General features: G+C 47.0%; 2 protein-coding genes across 5 annotated transcripts in view; one reads left to right on the top strand and one right to left on the bottom strand.

Annotated features, from left to right (window-relative positions):
* Positions 1 to 15,159, bottom strand: part of asic2 (acid-sensing (proton-gated) ion channel 2) — a 453,225-nt gene that overhangs the window by 130,170 nt on the left and 307,896 nt on the right. The window lies entirely within an intron of this gene.
* On the top strand, positions 3,047 to 6,212 carry LOC143722468 (uncharacterized). Its single transcript, XM_077213861.1, has 2 exons — positions 3,047 to 4,810; positions 5,011 to 6,212. Exon 1 carries the CDS (start codon positions 3,055 to 3,057, stop codon positions 4,291 to 4,293), a length of 1,239 nt encoding a protein of 412 aa, XP_077069976.1. The 5' UTR covers positions 3,047 to 3,054; the 3' UTR covers positions 4,294 to 4,810; positions 5,011 to 6,212.

Raw genomic sequence — 15,159 nt, 5'->3', positions numbered from 1 at the left:
AATGACTTGAACCCATTGCTACGACACACTCTAGTGGCAATTTCTAACTATTTTACGTTGTACAAATTCATACAAAATTTCATTTGAACGTCTTTGTACAATCTACTCCCACTGGTGGTTAGATTTAGGTGTGGACCTTCATGCTTCACTTTTTTAAAATAAAAAAAAATCATACTTTTATCAATAAATACATAAAACTTCATACGGACTTTCCAAATCGTAACACAATTAGTTATTCGGGATTTTTTTCTCTTAAAGGTACAATATGTAAGAATTTTGCAGTAAAATATCAAAAAAACACTAGGCCAATGTTATATATTTTGTTTAGTTGATTACTTACAATATCCCAAATATTTACAACTATTTGTAAATCGTGAGAAAATTGCGATTTCAACCAAGGAAACGGGACGTGTGAGCAAGGGTGAGGAGTCGCCAGTCAATGACGTCAAATCCGCGTTACCCTCGGTTTCTGCCAGGTTTGACCTCGCACTGCCATAGTAACCATGGCTACAGACGTGGACAACTGGGTTATGCCCATTATGCCTAGCAGGACGCTCACGCTGTTGTTGTTTTGTTCAAACATTATGGACCATGGCAAGCAGATTTTGACAAAAAAATGACTAAAACGAGCTCCACGTCCGCGACTAACTTCAACTTGACAGATACACGAGTGTTGCATGTACTTTATTGGACAGGTGAGCAAATGTACATAAAACTAAACAATGTTATATAGTTCAACATGATGAAATGTTGGAATATGATCTGTATGGTATTCTAATGTTGATCTAGCTTACTTAGTCTCATACAGCCAACACACAACCTAACTAACAACATTCAACACACTCAAATGCCGTTTAGTGTGATAGTGGAACTGTTAGAGCAAGTGCGTTCTCGTATTAATTCAGCACTTGCGTGTAGCTCGGTAGAATGAAATGTCCTTATTCCTTTATATCCGCGGGACTCACGTTGTGTGTGGCGCTGGTATATGTCTAGCAATCGCGCCCTGCTTTACACCACAGTCATGTTAAAAATATCAATGTATGCACTCATCTTTTAAAGATCCATCAGCTTGACAAGATCCAAAATTACGCTTAATGCGGAATATACGTCATCAATATACGCCTTTGTTATTGTAAGAGGTTAGCGACCCCTGGTGGCGAAAAATCCTTGCATATTGTACCTTTAAATGTAAGTGTGGAACAGGGGTGTGTAGACTTTTTATCTCCACTGTATTCATGTTTTCTCATCGGGAGATCGGGTTGAACAACGCAGTCGGCATGTGCAAATAAACCAAGCTATCAGCATCCACAATTAATTTTGAGTAAATAACCCAATAGAGCTTAGGAGGGAGAAAGCCAAAAAATCTCCAGACACATATCGGATTTCCTGTGAACTATTCAGAGGCCTTCCCTCCTCAGACCAGATAAAAGAGGAATCATTTGCACACTGAGACTTTGGGGATGAGTGTTGATTAGCCTGACTAGCTGAGGACTGAATCTCAAACGTTCCCTGACAGGGACTTGGTGGAGATTGCGGTCGGCGGGATTCAGAAGCAGATTTTCAGCAGCTTTAGGTATAGCTGCAAGACAAGCACATTGCAATTACACCAGCACAAGTGGGATGCTAATCATTAATCCTCTGCCCACAACACTAATCGTAAAGCTGCATGAAACGTGTGAACACTTTGTAAATGAGCACAATGACAGGGAATGTTATGACACACTAGGATGACATCGGATGACAGCATTGCCGTGTCATGTTAGCTCCAGCGCTAACCGAGATAACCGTGACATCACAACATTTCCATCTATTGTTCCACACAAAACAAATATTTGAGATTTTTCTAAGATTTTCAAGGATAAAACATCAGTTTGTATGGGTGAAAGACTCTTCAGGTTAATTTAGCCAGATGAGAACCATGAGGCGATGTACTGCCTCAACAGCAAGGTACTGACTCAAGGCAACAGTTTGTCTGTCTAATCGGCTCTGACACAAGGGCATATGCGTCATTCTCCTGCATGAATTACTCTCTCACTTCTGAGTCTGCTGCCTCATATCATGTTGTTGTTTTTTCTTATTTATAATATTGTGAATGTCCCCTTTTTACTCGATGAAATCAAAGAGTAATACTTGGGAGTCACGCATCAAAGTCAAAGAAAACAGAAATAAAGAAAGGTCCCAGAGGAAGGGTTTATTGCTTTCATATGGACTATTTGATGTACGTTTCTGATGTTTCACCGGAAATTCACACCAATGAGACAATTGTTAGGAATTTGATGATAAATATTTGAGTTCCCTTTCAGTCAATAACGTCGGACGTAGTCGACGCGACTGAAATGGGATCACGCTAGGGAGCCTATCGTCTTCGAGTATTATTGAACGAGCCAATACACATTGGCGTGCGAGATTTGCATCTCACACTCCGCCCCGCAGCGCGGGTATAAATACGGAAGTGGATGCACGCACCATTTGCCTTTCGCTTCGGAGCCGAGCTTCATGTCTGGATCTGAAGAGTGTTGTTGTACAACGAGCGAGTGTGTCGGCGCTTCTTTGGGAAGTCTCTCCTGGTGTCGGTGGTTACAGCGCGAGTGCAGCGGTGATCGCGAGCTTCAAGCTCTCAACTGCTGTTTTCACAGCAACCAAATTTCTGTTTGTGTTTGTTTGTCTGACGGTCGGTTGAGGGCGAGAAAGTGAGTGCTTCACTGGCACAGGGTGCACCATTCCTGTGTCAGTGTTGCCGCGGTCATTCCCCTGTGTGCTCCGGCACTGGTGAGAGGTTTTCACTTCCTAAAAGAGCAACACGGGTGCGTTTGCGTCTTTTTCAAGATGTCATTCCACCCGTGCGTTTCTGGGTGCGGTCGTTCCCTGTCTCTCTCTGATGGTCACAATTGTTGTATCACGTGTTTGGGCTTACAGCACGCTGAGGCAGCTTTTGTGGACAGCTCATGTTTTCACTGTGGGAACATGACTGTCGCAGTGTTGAGGGCGAGACTCGCCTTCGTCCGCGGAGAGCGAGTCCCCATTGCCATGCCCCACCCCCGGGTGCTGCATGGGATGGGTGACCGGAGGGTAGTGTTGGATGTCCCGCCCGGTAACCATTCCCTGTGGGCTCCTCACCCCTCCCTTCCACTGCTACCATTGGAGCCTCCGGTGTTATCTGCTGGTCCATCTGTAGTGGGTGGGCCAGCGGTTTCACTCGGGGCTCCCCTGGGGGACAGGATGTCGATTGCAGCATCGGAGGGTGAGCTGATGTCTGGAGATGACGACTCGGCTGCGTTGTCTCCCTCCGGGAGTTCAATGTTGCCCGAGCCGGATCCAGAGTTATCAGCTATGCTGAAACGGGCCGCCGAGGCTGTCGGGCTCGAGTGGAACCCTCCACCGTGTCCTGTTCAGTCTCGGTTGGATGATTGGTATCTCGGGGCGGGCCGTGCTGGTTCTCAGCCCGCCGCCCCAGTGCCCTTCTTTCCCGAAGTGCATGAAGAGCTTACTTGGTCGTGGACGGCACCTTTTACTGCTGAAAACGACTTGAGTAGTTCTTCCTCCCTCACTACCCTTGTCGGAGGAGCGGTGAAGGGTTATGAGGCTATCCCTCCAGTGGAGCGGTCTGTTGCGACTCATTTATGTCCAACGGCCGCTGCATCCTGGGTGGGGGATCCTTGTTTCCCCTCGCGGGCCTGTGAGTTCGCGTCAGGATTGGCGGTCAGAGCTTACAGAGCTTGCGGGCAAGCCGCTTCCTCTTTGCATGCCTTGGCGTTGTTGCAGGTCTACCAGGCCAAAACACTCATGGACATGCACGAGGGTAGTTTGGACCGGGCGCTCGTGAGTGAGCTCCGCACCGCCACTGACCTCGCCCTCCGGGGTACGAGTGTCGCGGCGTGTGCGGTCGGTCTAGCGATGTCCACTTTGGTGGTCCAGGAACGCCATCGTTGGCTCAGCCTGGTTGAGATGGCGGATGCGGACAAGGTTCGGTTCCTGGACTCCCCAATTTCCCAGGTTGGGTTGTTCGGCGACGTGGCGGAGAGCTGCGCCCAACAGTTCTCTGCCACCCAGGTTCGGACGGAGGCTCCCCGACACACCCTATCCCGGCGGCCCGCTGTTGCCTCCACCCTGCCGCCAGGGATAGTCCCTCCGCCCGTTCGTCGCCGAGGGCGCCCCCCTGCCGCTGCCTCCGGTTCCGCGGGGTCTCCGCAACAGCCTACACCCAGGCCCCAGCGTAGAACCAGCAGCAGGCAGGCCGCCCAGTCTGTCTCAGTCACCGCCCAGCCAGGGGGCGAGTGTCAGAAACGTTCCTGAGACAGGCCACCCAGGGATGGGGGGACTCACTCTTCAGATGGTTACCGTTCCACCATTGGTTCTCCGGAGTCCAGTGGTACCCCAATTGTCAGAAGAGCGAATTTCTCCGTCCCTGGGTCCCAAGAGGGCGAGGCTGGCGGCTTGCGACCCTGTGGAACAGCCTTGCTCCCCCCAGCCCCCTCTTGTTCGCCAGCCCGCAACACGAGGCGGTCGAGGACCCGGTCATCCGCCTTCTCTCCCGTCCTCTGTTGCCCCGTGGAGACAGGTAAGTGCAGCACGGCTCTCTCAGACCCCGCTTCGGGCCGCCCACGGGCCTTCCGAGCCGGGTCCCTGCCCTCCACCGCGCTGCCCCACCCCGGGTATGCCTGTGTTACCCTTGGTCCCCCTGGTTCGGTTCGTCGAGGCCTGGAAAGTGCTCTCCAACCCGTCCGGCTGGCTCCTCCGTACCATCAGGCTCGGCTACACGATTCAGTTCCGCCGGAGTCCGCCCAGGTACAGTGGCATTCGCCACACTTCAGTGTCGAGCGAATCTGCTCCTGTCATGCGCGCGGAGATCGCGGTCCTGCTGGCGAAGGACGCGATAGAGCCGGTGTCGGTAGCCGATATGAAGGCCGGCTTTTACAGCCTGTACTTCATTATACCCAAGAAAGGGGGTGGGTTACGACCAATCCTGGACCTGCGAGTCCTGAATCGGGCCCTTCACAAGCTCCCGTTCAGAATGCTGACGCAGAAACGCATCTTCCAATGTGTCTGTCCCCAGGATTGGTTTGCAGCGATCGACCTGAAGGACGCGTACTTTCATGTCTCCATCCTGCCGCGACACAGGCCATTCCTGCGTTTTGCGTTCGAGGGTCAGGCGTATCAGTACAAAGTCTTACCCTTCGGGCTGGCCCTGTCACCCCGTGTCTTTACGAAAGTTACGGAGGCAGCCCTCGCTCCCATGAGAGAGCAGGGCATTCGCGTTCTCAACTATCTCGACGACTGGCTGATACTAGCTCAGTCTCGGGAGCTGTTATGCGAACACAGGGATTTGCTGCTCCAGCACATCAGCCAGCTGGGTCTTCAGGTCAACTGGGAGAAAAGCAAACTCGCCCCTGTGCAGAGGATCTCTTTTCTCGGTTTGGAGCTGGACTCGGTCCAACACACGGCGCGCCTCACAGAGGATCGCGCCCGGTCGGTGCTGAACTGCCTGAATTTTATCAAGAGCAGAACAGTGTTTTTTCTGAAACAGTTTCAGAGGCTCCTGGGGCATATGGCAGCCGCAGCCGCAGTTACGCCGCTCGGCCTGCTTCATATGAGACCACTCCAGCACTGGCTTCGCGACCGAGTCCCGAGGTGGGCGTGGCGGACAGGCACGCTCCCTGTGAGAATCACCGCGGCCTGCCTCCAAACCTTCAGCCCGTGGTCGGACCTTTCGTTTCTCCGGGCCGGTGTGTCCCTAGAACAAGTGTCCAGGCATGCTGTGGTCTTCACAGACGCCTCCAACACTGGCTGGGGGGCCACGTACAACGGGCATGCAGTAGCTGGCACCTGGACGGGGTCCCACCTGCATTGGCACATCAACTGCCTCGAGTTGTTAGCAGTGCTCCTTGCTTTGAGACGCCTCAGGACGACGCTGCTCGGCAAGCACGTACTGGTCCGGACGGACAGCACTGCGGCCGTTGCGTACATCAACCGCCAAGGTGGTCTACGTTCCCGCCGCATGTCACAACTCGCCCGCCACCTCCTCCTATGGGGTCAGAAGCATCTGAGGTCGCTTCGTGCCGTTCACATCCCTGGCCTGCTCAATCGTGCCGCCGACGAGCTCTCACGACAGATTGTGGCCTCGGGAGAATGGCGGCTCCATCCCCAGGCGGTCCAGCTGATATGGGACCACTTCGGGGCCGCACAGATAGATCTGTTTGCCTCTCCGGACTCGTCCCATTGCCAGTTGTTTTATTCCCTCGAAACGGATGCACTGGCTCACAGCTGGCCCCGGGGCCTCCGCAAGTATGCGTTTCCCCCAGTGAGCCTTATTGCACAACTACTGTGCAAAGTCAGGGAGGAAGAGGAGCAGGTTTTGCTAGTTGCCCCTTATTGGCCCAACTGAACCTGGTTCCCCGAACTTTTTCTCCTCTCGACAGCTCCTCCCTGGCCTATTCCTCTGAGAGAGGACCTACTCTCTCAGGGACGGGGCACCATATGGCACCCGCGTCCAGACTATTGGAGACTCCATGTGTGGTCCCTGGACGGGACGCGGAGGTTCTAGGTAGTCTACCACAGGCAGTCGTAGATACCATCACGTCAGCGAGAGCCCCCTCTACGAGGCTTGCTTACTCCCTGAAGTGGAAACTGTTCGTTGAGTGGTGTGCTTCTCAAGGAGAAGACCCCCGAAGGTGTTCGGTCATTTCTGTGCTTTCTTTCCTGCAAGAGGCTTTGGAGCGTCGGCTGTCCCCTCCACCCTCAAAGTGTATGTCGCCGCTATTGCCGCACAACACGATGCAGTAGACGGGAAATCCCTAGGGAAGCATGACTTGATCGTCAGGTTCCTGAGGGGAGCGAGGAGGTTGAATCCGCCTCGCCCCCCCTCTATACCCTCTTGGGACTTATCTCTGGTGCTAACCGCACTGCAGAGACCGCCCTTCGAGCCTTTGCAGGTAGCAGAGTTAAAAATTCTGTCCCAAAAGACAGTTCTCCTACTTGCTTTGGCCTCCATCAAGAGGGTAGGGGACCTGCACGCATTTTCGGTCAGCGAATCGTGCCTGGAATTCGGGCCGGCTAACTCTCACGTTATCCTGAGAACCCGGCCTGGATATGTGCCCAAGGTTCCTACCACCCCCTTTCGGGACCAGGTGGTGAACCTGCAAGCGCTGCCCCCGGAGGAGGCAGACCCAGCCCTGGCTTTTCTCTGCCCCGTTCGCGCCCTGCGCTTGTACGTGGACAGAACGCAAAGCTTTAGGACCTCAGAGCAGCTCTTCGTCTGTTATGGAGGTCAGCGGAAGGGAAAGGCTGTCTCCAAGCAGAGGTTGGCCCACTGGATAGTGGATGCCATCATCTTGGCGTATGAGTCCCAAGGTGAACCCTGTCCCCCCGGACTGCGAGCTCACTCCACAAGGAGTGTTGCCGCTTCTTGGGCGTTGGCGCAGGGTGCCTCGCTGACAGATGTCTGTAGAGCTGCGGGCTGGGCGACACCTAATACGTTTGCTAGATTCTATAGCCTACGTGTCGAGCCGGTTGCTTCCCGTGTGCTCTCTTCTCATAGAAGCCAGTAACACCGTGAGCCCCGGTTCAGTGTCGGCTTGCTGCGCCATTCCCCTCTTACGGACCGGATACGTGCGCCATTTCGCTCCGGTGGAATTCCCTTGTCCGGAACCTGTTGAGCTCCTCCGTACCCCCCCCAACGTCGGACGTGGCGGAACGTCTGGTGTTAGGCCTACCACTCGTATGCAGTGTGGAACCTGTGTTAGGCTGGGTCCATATGTTGCGGTCCCTACGGCGACCCCATATGTGTATTCTTCCACGATACGGCTCCCCAAGGTGAGCCCGTGTCTTTCCCTTGGCAGAGTCCTGCCGTCACTGTAAATTGGTGTGTCTCCCCCCTCTCTAGGCTGGAGCCACCCCAGTGACATTCCATATGTTATACTGCCCGGCTCTCCGCCCAGTTCATATGTGTATTTCCCCCCCCCTTTCGGGTTGGTTGGGCTCCGCAGCGTCCCTTCCTTCCAATGTTGGGCACGCTTTCCCAGTGTTACCAAGTCTAACTGAGTGGGTCTTGTGGAACAGCAGCGACTTCCTGGCCTAAGCCCTGTCCTTTTCCGCTAGAACGTCGGGAGGATCAGAAGGCTTTTGTCTAGGCACTGGAAGGTGGCAGCGTTAGTGGCGTGTTCAATGGTTGATCCCATTTCAGTCGCGTCGACTACGTCCGACGTTATCGACTGAAAGGGAACGTCCTGGTTGCGTATGCAACCCACCGTTCCCTGAAGGAGGGAACGGAGGACGTAGTCCCCTTGCCACTACCGCTGGACCACCGCTGACTCCGAGTTACGCTCGGCTCCTCAGCGAAAAGCAAATGGTGCGTGCATCCACTTCCGTATTTATACCCGCGCTGCGGGGCGGAGTGTGAGATGCAAATCTCGCACGCCAATGTGTATTGGCTCGTTCAATAATACTCGAAGACGATAGGCTCCCTAGCGTGATCCCATTTCAGTCGCGTCGACTACGTCCTCCGTTCCCTCCTTCAGGGAACGGTGGGTTGCATACGCAACCAGGACGTTCTTATTGAGTTTCTCTGACTTTTTCCTTTGATATTCACATTGTATTTTAATTTACTTTCCCTGTTGCACTGACTGAACCTAAAAGTCCCAGTGTTCCCTATGGCCAACATCTGTATGCAACTATTGAAATCCCTCATTGTCAGTTTAATGTGTTCATGTCATGTGTTTCTGTTCTGGACAAGTCATCTTTTCTATGCTACATAATAATAAGAAGAATAGTTTTAGGCAGAATAAAAGGAGGTCATGTATAGAAGATACAATAAATCAAAATCATTACATCAGTTTTAATAAAGGATAAAACCCTAATACGAACGAGACAGGCCACGGTTGTCAGTCCTGTATTTGAGTCCTTCATATAACTTTCACACACTGTTCAGTTTACCGCATTCTATAGCCAAACTCACATCCGTAAATTTTCAGGACACACACTTTGGCTACTTTTGGTCACGGACGCTACTGTAAGTTACTGTTTGAACGGGACATTTCACGAGTTTGTGTGACCATATAATCTTAGCATACATGGTAAAAAGATTTGGGTAAAAAGATTTGCTGTTTGCTAAAGACAGGATATTCTACACGAGCTCCGATTTGACCCCTATTACACAGGCAAAATCGGGAAGAAGTAAGGGGCTGTTTTTGTATTAATTTGAAGATTAGATGGGTGTACAGCTTCTGAAATGACTTACTGTATAACTTAACTTCAAAATTCATACCTTAATGTGGTTGTCAATCCCAAGAAACTGACCGTGTGAACGGAGCCAAACACCATCTCTACACTACTCCCTTTTTTCCTCATGAAAAGTATAACTTATAAAGAAATAAAGGGTATCAGTAATGAATCACTTAATTTGTGTAATGACATAAGCTACATAACTATTCAAGTCAAAGTGTATCAATGTAATTACAGCAATAATATAATACAAGTTAATGTCATAATTCTATTTAAGCAGACGTTTAACTACTGTATATATAAAAATAACATTTAGGCTATTATTTAGATTGGCTACAGAAGCTCTATAATCATGCCTGAACTCAGCTGTCAAGCGCAGGGTTGTTTAGCTGCTGAATGCTGCTAATGTTCTGAGAAGTGTTTGTCTCCCCTGTTCCTGGAGTGCCCCAGCCCAGCACGGCACATTCAGGATCTGTCCCTTATTAGACACACATTTCAGGTCTCGGAACATCTAATAAGCTGATGAATAGAATCTGGTGTGCTAGATTAAGGAGACATCCCAAATGTGCAGTGCTGGAGGGGTCTCTGAAAACCAGACGTAGGCTGCGTTTACACTTGGCATTGCCATGCGACCTGCATCCGGATGTTGTCCACATACACATTGAAAAGACAAGTGTAAACGCGCTTCTGATCGGAATGTTATCTGATCAGCGTGTCCAGGTTCGGAGATAGTGGAGAATGCATTGTGATCGGATCTCAGTGTAATGTAAATGCAATCCAGCCATCGTGTCTGCATTCACAGGTGGACGTCATATAAATCCCCGCCCAGTCTCCCCGCGTGGCTGTCAGAAAATAATGTCCAGACGCAGTTTAGACAAGAAATTAAACTTATTTGAACCTTACCATAAACGTCAATCTTTAAAACAGTTTATTTAGACTTACATGACAATGTGTCATTTTTCATTTTAATTGTGTAAATTATCTGAACGAGGCGATCGCCAGTCAATCAAAGTCAGTCATTAGATCTTAATGAAGAGCTGCACGCTGCTTTGCCAGAGGAATAATCGGAAACGGAATTCAATGTTTTAAATGTTGAATGTTTTTTATTGTTTTAGCATGTTTATCAATCTCCCATTTCTGTCAATATAGTCATTGCACGCTAATGCGTGATTGACATGACCAATGAAAACTTTAGGATCGGCTGCAGGGCGGGATTTCCGCTGAAGTGGCTTGGGGGGAAAAATCACGCCATTTATCCAGATACAGAGGCAAATGTAAACGCGCCATGTTCTGATTGGCTAATGATCCGATCTGCTTGATCGAATCACGGTGATCGCATGTTGATGTCAAGTGTAAACGCAGCCTGAGAAGCACTGCTTTAGAGTAAACACACAGATAGTATGATGAAAGGAAATTCTAATTCTGGACACAGTGCACAGATTTTATTTTTTATTTGACTTGACACTCACCAGGGCCACCTTTTTGTGGAAGGGTTTTGTCCCTGGTCCCATGAATTCAAGCAAAAGTCTTGTATCCGTCTGAGATTAGACTACACACAACTCCTTATTCCTCTCTCTATCTCTCTCTTTCTCCTCAGTATTAGTCAAAAGCTTGACTGGGCTTCAAAGCACATGCAGTTCAAAGCATCTCTTTTCAAGTGTGTATTTGGACTATATTCTGATGTGCAGTGGCCAGAAACAGAGACAGCACTGAAGAGGCCAGACCACACTGCGTTTCATGTGTCATTCACCTGACCTCATGTGCCCCATCACATGACCCGAGTTCAGCATCTGAGAGCTGAACTGATTTCCTCTCAATGCACTGAATATAAGAATCACAATGTTTGTTTTGTTTTCATTACCGATTAAGTACTTCTTTGGATATTTTCAGGAACTTTGAAATACTTTTCTCCTCACAATTATTAAAACAAAATTATGTTTGTGATGCGTTTCATTAATGTGATATTGTCATAGAAACAAGCTATTAATAACTACAGTGTACTGATTTAAGTTTACAAGCATTTAAGGTATAGTAAAAAAAAAAAAAAAGGAAATTATAATTACTTACACAAGCATATTTTTGGAATAGTTTTGTCCCAAAAAATTTAAGTGGGGTCCCCCTTGTCTAATGTATGAAAAAATAGATAAAAAATTATTATAATTTTTTTTTTATGTAATATCTTATTTTGTGTTTAACAGAAAGTCATAGGGTATGGAACAACATGCAGAAGAGTAAATGACAGCACTTTCATTTTTTGGTCAACTATCCCTTTAAGTATAATAATAGTTCTTGGTATATTTTGAGTTGGATGGATTGGGGTGGGTTGGTTTGTTTGAGGCTGTGTCCTTCGCAGGCAGTATACAGAGGTATAGCAACAAGGCAAGACTGGATTTACTTTTTGCATCATATTCTGTTTACTTAACTGCCTTTATCTACTCAGTTTTTGAATGCCTCAGTAGATGTGTGCTTCACAATCCTCTGCTTGGTGGAATGAAAAAATAATGCCATCTGAAGGAGTGGTTGAAAGTAGTATTTAGTCCTTTTTTCAAGATATGATTCAATTTCTATGGAGAAATAAGCATCATAGTCATTAACTATTTGCATAACTGTATCTCTAAATCTCTAAATTAAATTTGTTTTAGAACAAGACATTATGATGTTATGTAATTCAGTAATTTACAAATAACACTACACTAGTCATGTTGTATGTTGGTTGTTGTGTGCAACCAGCATATAAACATGTGTTTTCATTGCATTATTTTACGATGCCTAGTCTTTTCTCAAAACATTCACCTGTTGTGCTAAGCTCACAACTCAGCTAAAGCATCAATGGAACCAGCAAGATGCAACCAGTTCTGAATAATATACAGTTATAGATTCTCAACCATACTTGAGATCAAGGTGTGGAAATTTCTTGAAGTGGAGATAGATCGTGTCCCACAGTTCTTCCATAATCACAGGCTTTGATACATTCTAATCTCTAGAGGACTGGGACACCAGTCTAAATCTCTGTGTGAAAAAACAGCATGAAAGATAATGCATAAAGGTTATTTAGACCAATCTATTGCACACTAAAACCACCACACTAATACTTTTATACAAACACATACTGTAATGTGTGTGCCAGCCATCAAATTATGTGATCGTCCTTTCATTCTGAAATGTATTTCATGCGTCACCACCATGTGATGGGGAAATTAGAAGCGCAGCAGGAGCAGACAGCGGTGGAAGAGAAGCAGCAGGAGAAGAGGTCCCACCCTGCCCTGAGTAGCGCTCTGTTGTTTTCTGCACATCAGAAGCACCTGTTCAGATGACAGGCTGAGTGATGGTGCAGCCACAGTTCCAGCTTATTTTAATCAAAACAGTCTTCCCTCTACTTTCATACCATTCCTTTTCTCATTACCATCTCTCTCTCTCTCTCTCTCTCTCTCTCTCTCTCTCTCTCTCTCTCTCTCTCTCTCTCTCTCTCTCTCTCTCTCTCTCTCTCTCTCTCTCTCTCTCTCTCTCTCTCTCTCTCTCTCTCTCTCTCTCTCTCTCTCTCCAAATGTTCATCTCTGTCTTCTCTAGTTCCGTTGTTCTGTTCATTTCTTCATGTAAAATGTAATACCACAAATATGTTTTTGCCATGATTATGTGTGATTTATGACAAGATATGAATGTGATGAGGTTGACCAGCCAACAATCCCCACGTGGAAACCCACATTATAAACAAACTAAATCAGGGGCCTGTTCTTCATATGTGGAATACTCAATTGTCTGGATTTTACTGTTCCGATTTACGATTTGACATGATCCAGGATTGTCTTGCTGTCATAGCAACAGGTCCGTAAGCTCATTTCATTTCAGGCTTATTTCATTTACACAGGATTAGATTGCATGTTTTAAAGTGAAGGTGATACATAAAGTTTACTTTCTTACAAGAGTACCCTATTGAACCAGGGACAATAATAATTAAAAAAATAATAAAAAAAAATAAATGAATTTGATAATAACATTATAATGTTGTGTAGACTGTCATAATTTAGACACAGCTAGTTTTACTCATTGAGAGTTTTATTCATAATAATTACCTGATAATTTTAATGCAGTCTTACACACATGAAGTTAATTAGCCTTTCCAATGAACACATGAACGTGCAGTAATTTCAGACAGCTTAAACCAGATATTTTAATCAAATCCGCAAATTCATTCGAAGAACCATATTAGCCAGAGATCAGTTATCACGATTGAAGATCTGGTATCTGTCAAATCATCTTTAGCCCTATTCGTACCTGGTGACCTCTAGTCATTTGTAATAATTGCAGAGTTTGTCTGAGATCTTAATCCCGTGCGAATCGGCCATGTCTGTAATGTGTAAAGTAAAAATTCCCCCGCAAATTATATACTATATTTCTCCGAACATCGAGATCCTGTGATAATATTAGTCCCGTGCGAATCAGATCTCTGTGATTTGGCCGGATCGTTTATCATTTTTTTCAAGGTTTTTGTTTCATGTGCGCCTTTTTATCCATCTTTCACGAAGAATGGAGGCTGTGTTGGAGTGTTTAGTATTTTGGTTGCTGGGTGATATCGCTACAACTACACAATTTGCAGAAAGTGAAAGCTGAAAATCAAAACGAAAAGAAAAAACAAAAAGAATGATCAGATGAAGATGAATGTAGCAGCATGCGGTAAGGAACTTTATTCTGTTTATGTCACAATATATCATACAGCTAGACCTATAACGAAAAGACATTTCCAAGCAATATCCTATTGATGTCATATCCGGGAGATAAGTCAGTAAATTTGAGTAAAATCACAGGCTTCTGTTATCCCGTGCGAATGCGCCACATGAAATTCAGATGTGGGGGTGTAATTTCTAAATCACACGAGGTCCCCAGATAGTACTAATCCCGTGCGAATAGGGATTCAGATGTATTACGCGAGGTACGAAGAATGGACCCCAGCAATGTAAGGCACCGTTTACTACCAACTCTGATCAAACACACCTGCTGTAATTTCAAGTAATCCATAAGACATTTCTCAGGTGTCTTTGATTAGGGTTGAAAATCAATCCTCCAGCCAATGCTGAACAGCCATGTACTAAATAACATTTCGTCTCAGCTATGGTTCAGCTTAACCATTTTAGCACTGTAACTTAATTTAAACTTTTCAGCCTGAAACCTCCTGCCATGCTCGACAGATGTGATTTGCACATATCAATGTGAAATGCTTTCTCTGTCACCATGTCTCTAATACACACTCAGTCACAAACAGCAAATTGCGACTCTTGAGCTGTAATTTGTCATGCAGGGCCAATTTGATCCAACAACAAGTACACTGGCCCTTAATAGTGGCAGTATAGTGGCAGTGCAGAAATATCTTAAAATGCTGCAACTTTTTTTGGAGAGCAGGGGATAGAAATTATCATTGGCTCAGTATAAAAACGAACTAAAGTAAAAATGACAACAAAAGTGATTGGAAAGTCCCCAGCATGACTGACATCGAGGGATATCTTTACAATACAGCACAATATTGATGGTATGCGGGGGGCAGATACGATTTCAGGACAGATTTAATGAGAATGAGTGGAATAGACTCAGGATAAGCAGGCGTAAATGAGCGAGACAATAGGTGCAGACCTGCTCGATAGAGAAAGGAAAGATCTGGTCTCATGATGGACGGATGGGCCAACAGATCATGACAGAGACTTCAAGAAAAGCACAGATTTAAGTAGACAGAGGGGCAGAAAACGTGTGAGGGCAGGGAGAGAGTAAAGGAAGAGGCACAACAAAAACCAGGTCTGACAAAGCACTTCCTTTGAAAGTCATCCCTCACTCTCTGTCGTCCCCTTACCAGCCTCGTTGTGGAGATCATTCTGATGAGATTCGTCCTGACACAGGCCTTGATGTGTCAGACTTGTGAGCTTTTTCTCTGCCCTGTAAATGGACCACAGTCCACAG

The sequence above is a fragment of the Siphateles boraxobius genome, unplaced genomic scaffold (genome assembly GCF_051911475.1).
Source record: "Siphateles boraxobius isolate OS27281-9 unplaced genomic scaffold, OSU_SipBor_1 66, whole genome shotgun sequence".
Classification (NCBI taxonomy): Eukaryota; Metazoa; Chordata; class Actinopteri; order Cypriniformes; family Leuciscidae; genus Siphateles; species Siphateles boraxobius.
This window is presented reverse-complemented; position numbering and strand designations above follow the sequence as displayed.